This window comes from Gymnogyps californianus, chromosome 3 (assembly GCF_018139145.2).
Source record: "Gymnogyps californianus isolate 813 chromosome 3, ASM1813914v2, whole genome shotgun sequence".
Classification (NCBI taxonomy): Eukaryota; Metazoa; Chordata; class Aves; order Accipitriformes; family Cathartidae; genus Gymnogyps; species Gymnogyps californianus.
Window position 1 is genome coordinate 33,847,117 of NC_059473.1, and position 17,616 is coordinate 33,864,732.

At 34.9% G+C, this 17,616-nt stretch overlaps 1 protein-coding gene across 1 annotated transcript in view; it reads right to left on the minus strand.

The window, feature by feature from the left end:
- DNAH8 (dynein axonemal heavy chain 8) overlaps positions 1-17,616 on the minus strand; it is a 148,112-nt gene that overhangs the window by 62,562 nt on the left and 67,934 nt on the right. Inside the window, 7 exon segments of the mRNA XM_050893244.1 lie at positions 124-246; positions 2,958-3,092; positions 7,295-7,437; positions 8,401-8,638; positions 13,277-13,417; positions 13,498-13,739; positions 15,107-15,353. Coding sequence (XP_050749201.1) covers positions 124-246; positions 2,958-3,092; positions 7,295-7,437; positions 8,401-8,638; positions 13,277-13,417; positions 13,498-13,739; positions 15,107-15,353 — 1,269 coding nt within the window.

A 17,616-nucleotide genomic window follows, 5' to 3' on the forward strand; every position in this document is an offset into this window, starting at 1 on the left:
ATTTCCAATAATTAAGTTAATTAAAATATTGAGGTAGTCCACTGATTCCTATGTATATATATCAAAAAAAACCCCAACCACAATAATTTGAGAATAAGTCCTATTTGTAAAAAAACAGTTTACCTGATCTCCCCATTCATTGATAAATGGCATATTGATATCATCAATAAAAACAGTCATTTTTCTGCCTCCAGGAGGTCCATAAGTACTTCCAATGCGTTTGTCCACATAACTCTCTATTGTCCTCTAAAAATTAAAGAAAGTTCTTGTTTTGCATCTAAAGCAACAATATTTAAAATGTATTGTTAAAAAATGTGTTACTTATTTTCTTTCTGCTACAGCACTTATCCAGTGATTTCCTCTTTTTGTTAGTAGTTTCATCTTTGATTTATCATTAAGGAACGCTATTCTCCTGTTCATCACATTCATTCCTACGCAATTCCCTGGCCTTAGGACTATGTCCTGCAACCCACCTCTGGCTACCAGAGAAGTTTTTTTAAAAGTTTTCAAACTTGGAAATTATTATTTCATTATCAGCATTGAAGCCAATTATTATCATGAAGTCACCAAACTAAAACGACATTAATTTTAGTATGACACATTATGTCTGTATGAAATATTACATCTTCTTGTAAATTGTATTTGTCTTCAAACATGTCAAGATGAATGCAAGAGAAACTGCTAAGAGAAAAGAAAATTAATAGATCAGAAGTTGTGAATTCTGTTGCATATGGTTTTTTTCCTCTTGCTTCTCAAATCAGTAAGAGATAGTGGGAAGATATCACACATAATTTGAGAAATGAAGGATTAATCAAAATTGTATTAATTATGAGCAAGCTGGAGTATCAACAAGCAGAAATAGTATTTTCATTATCTACAGCATAATTTTTATAAATACTGGACTTATTTAGAAAGGCATTTAAGAATCTCCCTTCCAAAGGATAGCTCTGGAGAGGAATGGAATCTGATTTCAGAGAGTTTGTCATGCACTGTCTGAAAATTATGATTGCTTTGGATTTCCCCTAGCTAAGCTCAATTGCTTTATATTTGCAGTGCAACTGCAGACTATATAGAGGCAACTTAGATTCCTTTTACAAAGATTTCCCAGATGTCTTGTAAGCTAAGTAATGCAATATTTTAACATTTTGGTGGCAATAATCTTTTAAGACTGAGTTTTGAACTAAATGAGAAGCAGGATGCAATAGACAAAAGATGACGTTGATATGTAATTGAAATAGATCTTCAAAGTTCTACAGCCCTACAGTCTTTCTAAAGGTACTTGGAACATAAACAATGGCAGAAAAAATACCTTACAAGATGGTAGCAAATGTTTTCCTTAGACAAATAATTTTTTAGTTTTACAAGCATAAATGTCATCCTATATGAGTAACGTGGCACGTGCTGTCATAAAAATAGAAGTATTAATAGCATTTTTGAAACAGAAAACAGATACAAGTTTTGTCCAATATTTTTGTCCCATTTTCTCACAACAGAAAATAATTAGCAGAGTATTCTAAGATAAACACATATAGAACATTGTTAGCATTAACGTGTCATTTTGGAGATATGTTATTAAGGTGAAAAAGAGAAACTGCTAAGAGAAAGTGATTACATAAGAAATCAAAAATTTTGTAGCACATCTAACACATCCAAAAATCACCCAATCTTTCAAATATCCTCAGAATGACGATTCAAAATTGAAAAACTATTTTGAGTGTGGCTCTTTCAAGTGTTTAGAAGCATTTCAACTGTTTTTCTGCTACATCTCTCTCTTGGAAATCAGCAGAGCGAGCTATGCATTCAGGTAGCTAGCTGAAAAGAAAGAGCGTATCTTCTGAGGCACTACAGGACTGCAGCAGAGACAAGACACAGGAAGATCTTTTCACAGACTCTCTGCACCAGAGATGAGGAAGTCTGGGTTTTGTTTTCAAGACAGTAATGTTCTAGGGACCATAATACACTAAGTAAAGCACACTGAGACAGAGATACTGACTGTTCAATTAATCTTGCATGCATGAAAGGGCGCCTGCCTTATTCCGTCTCACAGTTTGATATAAATGATGGCCAGAGACCTTATGCATAACAGAAAAGTTCAGAAGATATTCTGTGACTTTGGAATTTTAAAAAATAGATGTTTAAGACATTACTTCTCACCATTTTCTTAATAATATTTACATTATCTTCTTAAAAAAGACACTTGATTTTGGGATGGAGTTTCTAAGGCCTGCTCCATGAGCAGACTTTTCAATCAAGAAATATTCCAAGGTGACTATATCCTACTGGAGGATTGTCACTATGAATTCATTGCTTTGAACTGGTCATGAAGCCAATTCAACTTACAGGATCACATCCTAGCAAATTAGTATTGAATCATAGCACAGTAGTACAAATCATCCTTTCAATCACTTGAAAAAACTAGCTGTAGTATTTGTTTCTATTTATATGGATTTTTAGCAGTTAAATTGGGAAAGGGAAATCTCTACAAAGTTGCCATGCTAGAGGACCTTAAAGATTGGATTTCTGATGCTGTAGTCACTCCAGAGCTGACGAAAAATAAGAGGATCTGTAAGTTGAAATCTGCTTTTTATTTAACAAAAATAAAAATTATAGTTATAAACTAAAGAATCAGGAAAAAACTGAAGAAGTATAACCAAAAATTTTCATTAATCTAAAATGAAAAGGAAAGGTCTTCGGCAAAAAATGGATTCTTAGAATTCCATAATGAAAAAACAGACAGCAATCATGAATATACGTATCTCTATGTGAGTGACTATATTTTATTCTGATCTGCAAAAAATATTTTTTATGGAATTTTCTGAAGTGTTTAACTGACTTAGAGGAAAAAGATCCTTTAGACTTTATTTCTAAATCACTTCTTTTATGATCAGAATTAAGTACACTTTAAATACTTAGCAAGGAAATGATATGCAAGAATTGCTTAAAATCTGTACTTTTACCTGAAACATAAATGGTTCTGTGGCAGATGAAAAGTTTAAACATTTTGACAAATGCTCTTCTGGGTCGTATTTCTTCACATATGCCTTAATCATGACTGTCTTTGCAGTCCCCTGTTCTCCTGTGAGCAAAACCGCCTATAACACATATTTAAATCACATAAGTAGTATCAACACTTATAATTAAATACGCATAATAGCCCTACTTTAGAGAAAGGGATACTTTCTGTGTCTACTTTTGAATGATATATTATTCTGGTAGGTTTTTGCTATGCCTCCATACGCAGTGACACAGTATGTGTTTTTCATCCCACCCAGATTCTCCGAGAAAATTATTTACAGAGTCAAAAGAGAAAGGATGAAGTGAGAACGTACTAGACATTTTTCTTCTAGTTGCCTAACTTCTTCCACTTTCCAACACATTCACTGCAGCACTCTCTTGTACTGGATGACCCTGAGAAGGCTTTCTTTATAATGGAAAGTAGTCTCTGACATCTAATTTGAATATAAAATTTCTACTATTTGGTTTGGCTATAGGTATCCTTTGTGACACATGCTTGTAATAGAAGGATAGTTCCTTCTTCCCAGCAATGTCCTTAAAGCAACAATACAGTATAGATCAGATTTAGCTATATCTCTTCTCAAGCATATTACTAAAAGAGATACTCTAAAGGTCTGTAGAGACATGATGTAATGATAATTAGAAACAAGAGTAACAGATACTGAACTGTGTACAGAAGTCTTAACTGATCCAGCAGTATCTGTGGCTTTGTGGTAAATGTTAGTAAAGGTGGGAAACAATTAGATGGATAAAAGACTGTTGATTTCCACCTCTGGAAATGTAGTCCTTTTTGAAGCTCCTCTTATATTTCTATATATTGTCTAAAATACCTGATCCAATCTTTTTCTCTAAACTGAATGTGTGAGGAGATACATAAAATTGATTTGCAGTGAGTATTGTACTGCTCATGTCCCCTGTTAGACAGGCCAGTGAAACTGGTAGGAGAGGAAGCAATTCAGCAGTGAAACTCTGAAATGTGTTTTATGTTCCACTCACAAAAGGAACTGAGAACTACTCCTACTTAACAGCAACAAAAGGAAAATCACCAGTTTTCAAAGCAGGCAGTTATTCTTCAACTTCCCTCAAAAGAACACCATCCTTCCTTTAAGGAACACTGGTTCCTATCCACCCCTTCTCTTCTCCTAAATTGGAATTTTAAGTCTGTTACCCAGGTTCCCCAGCGTAATTACACCGACATAAACTGACTTAGCAAGAAAGGTCTTCTGGATCCTTAAAGAGTCCATGTATCCTTGGACAGCAGTATGTTTTTCAGAACTGGAACCAAACTTGACCTGTGCTTTTTGTCCTGATTTCATTGACTGCCTGTCATGGACATGCTTGATTCTTTCTCTAAACAGCCATGGAGGAATATGAAACCAATGTATTTTTTTCAGAATACTTTTAACAACAAGATGATTGCTGTAGCCTAGGGCCTTTAGATCACTTATTCAGGATATCAAGCTTTCACAAAGCAGATTTCGGCCAAGGATGTTCACAGAATGGTCAGGAAATCTTAGAATTTCTCCCAAAATTTGTTCCTCCTCACTGATTGTTTTATTATAGGAAACAAACTCCCTTTTGATGAGAATGTAATTATTCTGTCTCCTTATCACTGCAGTATTTACAGCAGCACCATTTGATGCTTCTAATATGGCACTTTGGGCTCTTACAACTCATACTATCTTAATGTATGCCTCACTATATATTTCTATTTTTCAAAGCATTTTTACTCCTCTCTGGTGGCTTATTCAAATTAAAGGTGCAGAAGATTCTTGTTTCAAGCTGATATATTGATAGCAAGTATTATATTTCTGCTTTCTCTTAATATTGTATATTACAATATATAATATTATAAAACTTATTTTGTGGTTAATCTGTACACTGTCATTTTCCTGGCAAAAAAAAAAAAGTAATAGAGGTGTCAGGAAAAAAGAAAGTCTTTCCTGGTTTCCTTCTTATCTTGGTAAAATCTGAATCTAAATCAGAAAGTTGCTGAACCAAAGGATTAATACTTCTTTCCTTTCTGTTAAACCTTTTATAGAAATCACCCATTTCATCTCATGAAAGTGAGCTAGATAAGAACCCTGCTCTTTTTTCAGAGATGTAACCAACCTCCATGGGTTTTTTTCTAGCTCAGATTTTCATCCTACTTATGTTTTTGACAGATGGTATTACCTTCATTATTATATCCACTCCATGAAAGGAATTTAATTAGTTTGCAAAAGGGACTATGTATTTATTTATGATTGTGAGCATTGAAGTTGATAATGCAGGAGATTTGAAATGCTCAAATACTCCTGACTGACTTGCTCCTGCTTTAAATTAATGCTCTCCAATAGATAGCCACAACGATACCACATGGTCTCATTCTTCACCCTGTTTTTGAACACCCACGTGACCAATTGACAATGGTAACACAGATGATAGCAATAAACTTGCAGAACCAACAAGTGAAGTCAGACCTGTAAAACACCACTTTGGTTTCATCTGGTACATGTAATTCAGCTATAGCTGGAAAGCAAGTTCATGCTGCTGTGATCTGATCCAGGGGAGGGGGAAAAAAAAAAAAAAGATATTTCTCTATCACAGTTCAATATGTGATTAAAATCAAACCTTACCAAATAAAAAATACTTGAAAACAAAGGAAGCTGACTGCTTCCATGGAGGAGAACAGTCTGCTCAACAGAGAAGCATAGACAAGTCCCATTGCACACTGAATGCTGAAACTTTTCAACTGAAGAGAGGAAGATATAAACTGTACACTACAGAAACACTGAATTGTGGAAAATGCCAGGTTTCAGAGACTCTTTTTGGAAGATTTAAATGTTTGTTGTTTCTATTGCAATGATGGCCAAAAGAATGTACCTGGAGATATAATCAATATCTCCCAAGGCATTAATGTACAAAGATTAATTATTTGTTTCCAAATATAAAGATTTTGCATGTTTTCATAATTTGTGTCAGATATATCAAAGGCATAGCCACATTATGGCCTCTGGAACAGTTTCATCAAACCCAATCAACAGGTTTTCTGTTCAAATCCCAGAATTTTACAGAAAAAACAGGTTCCAGCACTGGCTCATGCACTTGTGGTATTTCTAATATTGGCTCCAGCTACTAAGAAGGGAGTACATTGACACATATTTCACAAGCTGACACAGATTTCCATAGGAAGTTGCTAGGGTTATTAAGAGCATTGTGCTAAAGCAAAATATGTATTTTTCAGATCCTCCTCTGTTTGAAAATAGGCCTATATATGTTTTAATAACTATTGTTTAATGTGGCCCGAGTCAAAAGCCATGACCACCAGATTGGTCCTTATTGGTTAAAGCTGTATGAGAAATGTTCTCTCCTTTTCTATAGTTGTGGCTACTGCTATTAACTACAGCTTTCCTAATGAGAGGAAAAAAATAGAGTAAAGGCTAGGAATTTCAGGTTTTTAGTGAACTGCCTTGTGAAATTTATTTTCCTTGTTTCCCTATTCATCATCATAGAATCATCACAGAATAGTTTGGGTTGGAAAGGACCTTAAAGATCATCTAGTTCCAACCTCCCTGCCATGGGCAGGGACACCTTCCACTAGACCAGGTTGCTCAAAGCCCCATCCAACCTGGCCTTGAACACTTCCAGGGATGGGGCATCCGCAACCTCTCTGGGCAACCTGTTCCAGTGCCTCACCACCCTCACAGTGAAGAACTTCTTCCTTACATCTAATCTACATCTACCCTCTTTCAGTTTAAAGCCGTTACCCCTTGTCCTGTCACTACATGCCCTTGTAAAAAGTCCCTCTCCAGCTTTCTTGTAGGCCCCCTTTAAGTACTGGAAGGCTGCTATAAGGTCTCCCCGGAGTCTTCTCTTCTCCAGGCTGAACAAGCCCAACTCTCTCAGCCTGTCTTCACAGGAGAGGTGCTCCAGCCCTCTGATCATCTTCATTCAAGAATGCACAAATCAGAAAAATGAATATGGTGTAAAGATTAAGAACAAAGTTTTACGTCTTTCTCTGAGAAAAATGATAGTTTGTTGGTGTTAAACATTTATGACAAAAAATTATTTTATAAAAAGCATATTTTATATGTTTTGCCAGTGCACAGAAATAAGTACAGAGGATTCATGTCAAGAAAATAAAAATAGAGCAATATGTAAATAATGATGCATCTGGCAAGCAATGACTAGACACAGAGAATATGAAGAATGATTGCAACCCCCAGTTACTTTATAAGTAGGTTTCTATTTATTTCATATAGTAGGCATATACTTAAATAAGTAATCCTGTACTTACTTTCTGTTGTTTTGCAATTGTGTTTATCAAAAACTGAGTTCTGACATTGTCAACATTTGGAACCAGAATAGACGCATAGTCTGGGACATTATCTGTTGGATAAACATATTCCTGAACACATTTACTCCAGTGCTCCCAGTCACCTGAAACGACAAAAAAAGAGGAAAATATCTCACAAGATTTTATTCGTGTTCAACATTTTGTTCATACAAAAAAAAAAAAATTAATCCTAGATGTTATGGGTGAAGTACTACAAAGTATAAAAAGGGATAAATTTTCTCAAATCTAGCTAAAACACATCTAACTAAAGACATACTTAGTCATGATCTCTAATTAGTCTACAATCCTACTAAATATACACATATTTCTTAAATTTATATATAGCTCTCTAAATAAAAAACCCAAAAGAATGTTTACCTAGAAAAGCATTCTCATACTAATGGTGAAAAATTATAGAACGTGAGAATATGGATTGTGTATATACACTAAATCAACATTGCTGGCAAAAAAAAAAATCTGAATTTTGATACAAGAGAAATAGATGTATTCACATGAGAATTTACTCTGAAAGAACAGTAAGTTCTTTGTGAAATTGGTTGTGTGTGTGTTATTTAAACTATAAATTCGTTGTGGAAAATATCACACTATTCAAAATATCACACTATTAGAGTTTCATAAACTGTAAGATCTATTACTGATTATCAGACATGGATAAATAATAATTATTAAGTGGAATTAAAATCAGATTATATTTTTTAACAAAAAATACTAGCTGTGAGGAAATTAAATATAAAATTAATATTAATTTAGACTAAACCAGCCTAAGCATAAATTATCTAAAAATTGTAGGCTGGTTAAGTTAATAGAAATCTGTAAGAATGAAATTAAAAACAAAAGAAATAAGAAAATGTTACGAGCACTCTATCCCTTGTTTCTGACTTCTCACCTCCACAGAGGTACTGCATACAGAGTCTGTGTTACTAGATAAAAAATCTCTGCTCATATAACTGTATAATAAGGACTAAAGGAGTAATTTTAAATTTCAAAGAAGCCATACTCAGTTTTAAATTGCCAGTGTGAAAAAGAATGTTAATGCTTTTTCTTACCATAATCAGTAACATAAAACTCATACATCGTTTGACTGGTGCCAGGGGAGATTTCTGGTAAGTCTAATTTGTTATCATGAGCTCTAATGAAGGCTTCAAGTTTATCTCTACCATCCAACTCCAGAAGGGCACCTAAACTCCATGTTATTGCAAAGCAGAACAATTTATGCAGATGAAATATAGTTGATAAACCACCTTCTTCCTTTGATGGAATCAAACCCTCCAGAAGATTAATAGACTGAAAATATTTTAAAATATTATGCATTAAGAAAATATTATGTAATCACTTTTTATTTTTTTACATATATGCACATACATTATTTATATGTATTCAAACTTTAAATCATAATTTGAAAACCAATACAGGTTACCAAAGAATAACATAAAATTCGGAACTACAAACCCAAGAAAATAAAGATATCTATATAAAACTGGATAAAATTTTCAAAATTACTTAAGTAATTTGATCATCAACTATCCTTTTAAATTATGCCTATATAATAAATGTCATTTAAGAGCTAGGGTAACAGAACAGCTTTTTAAGGAATTTTATAATATCCAGTGGGATATTCAGAACTCCAAAAGTAGGCGAGGCCTAGCCATTTCTTTCCATCTTTAAGCATGGAAGAATTTTCAGCATCTGTCTAATGTATTTATCTCAGTTATGGTCAATTAATGCATCTATCACATTAACTTCTATTTTGTGTTTTAAAAAAATAGATTAAAATATCCTATTTTATGATTGCTTCACTCTGTTTCTAGGAACTACATTCCAGAAATCTAGTAACTTGCTATCTACAATTCTGTGATGTTGCTCACGAAGCCAGATGTTTGACTGTCTTAGATAACATCCCTCATATTCCCTTTCAATACAAGGCAGTGTCAAGCACATTGTTTCAAAACATGTCTTTTTAACAGTGAAGCAGATTTTCAGTCAGCTCTTAGAATTAGTATTCTTTATGCTGTCTTGGATCTCATACTTGAAGTGGGAAGTAATGCAGTAACGTATACTTTTAATGCAGCCTAAAGGACATAAATAGTTAGAATACTTTTGATTACTTTAAAATCCAGTTTAAAAAATAATTAATCAGTATTAATTACACTTCATAACATTAAAATAATATTACTTCTTTTCTTTGAAAGACAATCGATTTATCTAATTATTTCCAGGACAGGCTGTGTCCCAGTTTATCTGAATAAAATCTTTTTGTTCCCTCAAATACAAACACAAGTTCAAAATTTCCCATGATGTTCTGGGTCTTGGCAATATTCTGTAACAAGTTTTTGAAGAAAGAAAACAGAAAAAATTAAACTGACTTATAAAAACACACAACTGGTTGCAACAAATCAGATTAAAACTTCAGCTTGCCCAGCACCTCATCTGCAATAGTGACCAAAACTGGACACTTACAGAAGAGTAAAAACAAAGAAAAAACTCTTTTAGCTTGTAGTGGTACTGGGTGTGGTACTTCCCGCTGGTATTCTCTTCAGCTTGGGGCTTTCTGAACCAAATACACTTTTTCTGGGTTTAGTAATCCTCTATGGATTTTTCCACCCTGAAAATATCAAGACTGGTCTTGAACCTACATAAACTTTTATAGTCTGTAACACCCTTTGGCAAGATGTTCCATAGGTCTGCTATTCATGGCATTGAACAGTTTGTTTTTTTCCCCTGTGTGAACCCCTTCATGCTTATCTTCACTGAATTTCATTTGCCATTTTATTATCTATTTATTCAGTCTCATAAAGTCTGTCTACAGTTCTTCATGGTTAGCTGTTTTGTCCTTACTACCCTGAATAATTTAGTATCGTCAGTAAACTTTTTCACCTAAAGCTTTTCCAAATTGTTTATGAACATTTTGAACAGCATTGGTCCCAGCAAAGGTACTTCAGGATCAGTGGTAACCTCTGTCTTTTCTAAGAACTGATACTCCAATCACACATTTCCTATCTTCTAATCAGTTATTTATCTAGAAATGTACCTCCTATCTTCTGCTATGACTGCTTACCTTGCATGTAAATCCCTGGTAAAGAACTTTGTCGAACACCTTTGTTCCTTCATGCAGACCACGTCAATCAGATCTCCTTTAGCTACAAGTTTATTCACTTTTCCACTAGGTTTGTAAGTCAGGATAACCCTAACCAAAAACTGTGTTGAATCTCCTAAGGTAAATTATATTTGTCTACCTAATGAGGTGGGCCAGAGGATGGTAAACAGTTAGAAAGTCAGTGGAAATGTCCTGGTTTCAGCTAGGACAGAGTTAATTTTCTTCCTAGTAGCTGGTACAGTGCTGTGTTTTGGATTTAGTAGGAAAATAATGTTGATAACACACTGATGTTTTTAGTTGCTGCTAAGTAGTGTTTATACTAAGTCAAGGATTTTTCAGCTTCTCATGCCCAGCCAGCAAGAAGGCTGGAGGGGCACAAGAAGCTGGGAGGGGACACCGCCAGCACAGCTGACCCAAACTGGCCAAAGAGCTATTCCATACCATATGACATCATGCCCAGTGTATAAACTGGGGGAGCTGGCTGGGAGGGGCGGATCGCAGCTCGGTAACTAACTGGGCATTGGTCAATGAGTGGTGAGCAATTGCGTTGTGCACCACTTGCTTTGTATAGTTTAATTCTTTTAGTATTACTATTGTCATATTATTATTATCATTATCATTGTTTTTCATTCCTTTCTGTCCTATTAAACTGTCTTTATCTCAACTCACGAGTTTTTTTTCCTGATTCTCTCCCCCATCCCAGGGGTGGAGGGGCAGTGAGCGAGCGGCTGCATGGTGCTTAGTTGCCAGCTGGGGTTAAACCACAACAGGAAATTACAAGGAGGAAAGCAAAGGTGAGATCACTTTTTATATAAAACCATTATGAAGCTGTTGTAGATGAAAAAACAGCTTAAATTGTGAATGCTAACAAACGGCAGACAATTGGGTACATGTGCATGTTTGGGTGAAGATCCAAAACTGACCTTTAGAACTCAAGTACAAGCCTGCTATCTGCTAGACTCAACTGGTTTGAGATGGTTGTAAATTTTGAAAACACCTGAACTAAACAAAAGCAGCACATCCTGAATCCCACAATTAATAAAGAGATATAAGACAGAACCACCAATCAGGAGGCTGATAAGGTACAGTGCTTCTGCACAGAGACCATTTATGGCAAAACTGGGATCTTAAGGTTCTGGAAAGGAGAGGTGGTGTGGAAAAGAAGGGTTCCCAAAAGAAGTGGTCTTGGAAAAAAAAGGGGCCCAGAAAGAAGGAGGCGAAGATCCTGGTTGGAGGAAAGATCCTGAAAACGTGGGAAGATCCTGGAGATCAGAGAGATGCATGTAGACAAATGCTGGATGATGCCAAGAAACCTTGTCAAGTAACGCCCAATCCTGGTAGCTGCAAGCAGCTGCACAACACAGAAACGAACATGACTTTTTGCCCGACCTTCCCACACCAACAATGAAATCCTTGCTGGGAAGAGAAATCAAGACTAAGTGAATGTAACACTGGAAGGGGGAAGCAAGAAAGGAAGTGAATCTGTGAAACGATCAAGTAGGGTAAAAGCTCTGGTCTCACTGGTTCGTAGATAAACCCCAGCATGGAGATCCACTAAGGCTTACTTACTCTGTCGCACCTGTGACAGAAACTTTCTCGAGATTTTCATTCACAGGAAGAAACATTCAATACAGGTTCAATCAGGGAAATTTTCCCTGACCAAGCAGTATGAGTAGAACACTGACTTGCTCACACTTCCTAACAAGCCCTAATCAAAAATAACATAGAAACTTCTAGTCCCAGGAAAAGTCTGGGACATGAAGACAACATCAATTCAGTCAGAGGTTTCACAGATAACAAATGTAGAAGAAAAAAATATTATTTCTCTCTAAAAGAAATTTGTGCGTCGTGCGTCCATCTCTTGTATCATCATAAATTGGCAAGTTACATAGTTTCTGCCTGTGGACTTCAATTCTATAGATATCCTAATTCCATTTGATACTACACAGTTAATCTTTCCAGCATTTACTGTGGCTATTAATTTGCAGCAAAATACTTCAAACTGTTGAAAATCTGAAGCTAAATCCCTAACAAACAGCAAAGAGATATTGGGTGCAAATTGACTAGTTTAATATTAAATTGAAGTGTTATCCAAAATATTATCTTATCTACCCTCTTATTCAAAGGCACTACTGAATTTATTAAGAGAGCATCAATATAAAACTGAGATTACATGGACAAATGGAAAGTCTGGAGACTTAGAATCTGCAGATGACAATAGACTCATAAACAAAGCAGCTGGAGACATGCAGTATAGGACTGACAGTCTTGCAAAATCTGCTAAACACATAATTTTATTATTAATAAACCACTGATAAAGTTTGGACTCCACTCAAGGTAGAATTCCCATTGATAGGGAGGGACAGGCAAAAATTACTACATTGACCTTGGAAGAGCTGACTGACAGAATCACAGCTATTACATTTGGAGATAAAAAGATAATTAGAATTATACTTCACTCCCTCTGCTGACACTACCAGTAGGGTTAGACTGACCCTTACCACAATTTGTCTGGCATTAAAAGAACTGGAATGAGACCACTAGCTTATTAAACATATGCTTCTGAAAACTTACTGAAGCCTGCAAATTCCAGTCAACAGAAGACTAGCCTACATCTGAAGCAATAAAGAGAAGTAAAATTTTCTTCTGCACATCCCTAACAGTTCCTCTTATATTGCTTAAGAAACAAATATTGAGTTTGAGGTTTTCTTTGTCAGGAAACAATCTTTTCAAATTAAATTTTATTGCTATCAAATGTTCTCTTTGTTATTTCTGCATGCTTACTATAGTCAGTCAATTCATACAGACTCACACAATATCTGTTTTACCTGCATAATGTAGTTACATTCCAGAAGCTCCATTTTTGGATTAAGGTTTAGTTTCATATATGTATATGCTGGTTCAAAGACTCTATCATACAAACTTTGTAAAACTTCAGCTTCTTGAGAAGAACGTTTTTTCAGCCACGCCTGAAAAACATCCACAATATTTTTACGTATAAAATGTGTAAAAAGGTAAAGTTAGGAGTAGCCAGCAATGATAATCTTACTTGCAATATTGGTCTCCAGCTGAGGGCAGAAGAACTGATGTAGACCATACCCATTCGAGAAACTGTTGCTGGAGAGGCATTCTCAATGTTGTGGACCTCAAATAACAGTTTACATGTAGGAGACATAGGAATTCGATCTCCATTTGCTAGAGTGAGGGTCTTGTTATCATCCAAAACTGAATTTAGATTCTCAATCCAGATTGCATCTACAGGACCATCTAAAATCAGAAATACATTTTCACCTGGAAAAATAATCAAGAGATATAGTTCATATCACCATGCTGAAAAAGCAAGAAAATAAGTTTACAAAAGATGGTCTAGAACCTAAATAATGTATAAAAATGTATTTTATTTATTGTAATTTCTGCCATCTCCACAGATGCTCATTACTGTATAAATTGCATACTTAGTTAAGGAACTATTTTTGAAACAATTAGTAGCAAATGAGGGCACAAGTATATCTTTATAATGTTGAACATTTGTGGTGAGATTACCTTGGCTGGCTGCCAGACAGACACGGCGCTGCACCACTCCCTCCCTCTCCCTCCTCAACAGGACAGAGGGAGAATAGAAGGTGAAAATGCTTGTGGGTTGACGTAAAGACAGGGAGATCACTTATCAACCACTGTCACGGGCAAAACAGACTCAACTTGAGGAAAATACATTTATTGCAAATTAACATAGACTTGGATGATGAGAAACAAAGACAAAAAACTAAAACACCTTTCCCCCACCCCCTTTTCTTTGTCCAGACTCAACTTCTTCCTTCCCAACCTAATCTAACTCTTCCTCCTTCCTCCCCCAGCCCCCCCCACCCCCAGCAGCACAGGGGGGATGGGGAATTTAGCATTTTGTTGCTAAAATATGGGTTCTTCGTGCAACTAAACAAAAGGCGTTGAATATTCACAGATCCCATTTAAGTTAATGAAAACTATCATCACTCGTCAATTCTGAAAATCTAGTTGTTTTTAATTTATTTTGAAACATAAATATTGCTGAAAATCCCTAAATTTTGGCAATCAAATTTAAAAATTTTGGCTTTGAATATAGAAAATTTCTAATAGATAAAATATTGACATTTCCAATATAGAAAATACAAATTTCTTTTAAATTTCTTTTAATTTCTTTTAAAAAGAACCTCTTTCTAGGAATGTTCCCTAGAAGAATTCCCTTTCTTTAATATAAACATTTTTATTTTTTCAGATACAAATGAATCACTGTGAAAAGGAATTTCAGTATTCCAATCCTAAAATACTGAAATATAAATATGGGTAATCAGCATATGAAAAAACATGGAAAAAACATTATTTTAAAGGTAGTGCAATTAGTACAAGTAAGTCTAAATTATAATTTATCAGCTTCCAAATAACATCTGCACTGTAGAACTGAAGTGGCAAGGAAACAAACAATTTTTTAATGTAGAGATACTACTGAAATAATAAACTTTTAAACTGTTACTCTTTCTTGAGAAGCGAACTGTAACCTTATCTATGTTCTCTATATTTTCTCTCAAGAGGGAACTTCACCACATTTGCAAATTCAGGATGCTTTTTTCAACGTATCATTCAAGAGGTATTTTTATGATACCACACACAAAGTATTTACATACCCTTTTTAGCTTTTAGTGTTTTCCTCCACAGTGTAGAAAAGATTCCATCTGTCCAATCATTAGTTGCAGCATCTAGTTTTCCAAACATTTGGGGAGCAGTAATAGCTTTGGGGTTCATACGCATTTCTCTATGAGGTTGGCCACATTCTGTCAGTGCTCTCATTAATATAGTTATGACCATTGTTTTTCCAGATCCACTAGGTCCAAGTGTCATCAACCCATGACGTACTAGAGAAGTTTCATACAACTATTAAAAAAATAAAAATATTTTTAAAAATATATGCTTTTGGAAGATTTTTGCTTGCATTTAATAGATTTGATAGTGATTATAAATGTATTAGACATACAAATTATATGCTCAGAATTTAAATCAGCACGTGTTTGCTGATTTTTAGTGTTTTGTGGAATAGTACACACTTTCACATCCTAATCTTCTAAGCACCAAGCAAGTTTACTATAAAACAGTTTACAGAACTAAATCTTGCCTAAACTTTTCAAAGCAACTGAAAATAATTTTACCAGATTTTAAAAAGGATTTTCCATATTATTCAAAAGGAAAAATGAATAGTAGCAAAACATTAATGCAACAGAAGAATCCCTACAGTGCTAAAGTACCTGAGTGTATGAAATAAACATAGGGACCACACTTCTTCCAGGATTGCAGATGGGTTTAGGTTCAGGAGAGTTCTTTATTGAATTTTCTATTTTTCTTTTAATATTAGCTTTAGGCTTGCTATGGAAGTGGCAGGGCCTGCCTACACAAGTATCTCCTTTTGGAGCAACTGAAAGGAACAAAAAAGTGATAGTCCTCCTGGATGACAGGACCTTGTAAGGAGAAGCATTTATAGCTGCTTCCTCTGCAAGCCGAATAAAGGCTTTTATCAGTCCAGGAGGAAGATCTACAGGCACCACAAATCTAAACTAAGATCAAGTCCACCATGAACTTGACAATTTCAAACTTCTTATTCCCAGTGGAAGATGGAATTTGTTAAGGCACAAGCAATCTTCCTATGACTAGTTTGGCAACCAGAAATATTAAGCCATGAATAAAACTGTGAATATGACTTTAAGCAGGATGGTCAAAAGTGTTTTCTCCCATGCAAAAATTCTGCTGGTCATCAGTGTGAAGCTGTGTGAAGGACAATATGGATCCAGCCTGCAGAATGTGGAGCAAAACCTTCTGTAAATTAGGTGGAGTCTGAGCAGAGCCATAAATCTACCTCTGGTTTGATGACAGAGACATGATATTCTAATTACCTTGAAGTAACATAAGGCAGAATGTTGCACTTTGTAGAATACTGTAATGCATCGTATCCTTTGCTCTCATTCAACAAATCACATAGCAGTTTTGGTTTTTAAGCTAGACAAGTTTGGAAGTTTTCAGAAATCTGGTAATAAGCACAAAGGTCAGAGTGCCTTTCTTGGTTTACATCTAGTTTCTTTTAAGATACTTAGCTCGTAAGAGCCAATGCTGTAGTTTCTAATTTAAGACTGTACAGTCAATGAACAAGCCTAGCACTTCAAGGCCTGTAGTTTCAGAAAGTCTCTATTCTGAGGTTGTGTTTCAAGAAGATGCAAACATATTTCCATAGGGAAAAATGTTAAGTGTCACTTGTTGTAGCTATACTCTCAGCCTGGCAGTCAGCAAAATTACAAATAAATGGTTCTAGAGCAATATAGTTTTCAGCCATTAGAAATGGTAAAGGTTATTAGTCTTAACCATTAACAGTGTTTAACAATTATCCAAAAAGTAGGGATAAGTAAAATACGAAAATTTGAAGACTGCATAATTCTTCTCTGGCTGACAAATTTTACAAAGCAAAATTCAATTTCATCAATTAATGGAATTTAAAAAAAAAATCAGTTTCACTAATTAAGGCTACAAGCTCAATCTCAATGAGTAATACGGCCAATAAAGTAAAGCTGATTACTGTTTAAAGCATGGTGTTACAAGAAAAAGTGTTTACACCTTGTTGCTTGCATGCAGAAAAAACAGAATCAGAGAACACAGGAAACCAAAGTCATAATGTTTAAAAACATCATTACCATCAATAATTAAAGTGTGTTCTCAAAAAAGAGTAGAGCAAAAAGACAAAAGAGCAACAATGCTCTAGTGACCTTTCTAGCTTGTCAATTTACAATTGTTTAGTGATCGTCTAATTATTTATTTCTTGAGTTGTTAGTCTGCTGCATTTGTTAAGTTTGCTTTTTAAAGAAGGATGTGTATAGGGAAGTGTATAGGCATAACTCAGAACATGAGTTAACTGTCTTTAATAATAAATTCAAAGTCAGTTTCAAACATGATTGCGTGTCAGAAATACAACTGTCAGCCATTTAAATGTTATGTTGGAGTACAGGTCCAAAAAAACATTTAAGCACCTTTTTTCCTTCATATTAAATAACTACATATTCATTAATCAACAACACATCATAAAGATTATCCCACACTAAACACAAATTACCATAATCCAAAATTACAGTTTAATCATTAAATCATTAGTTTACTAAAC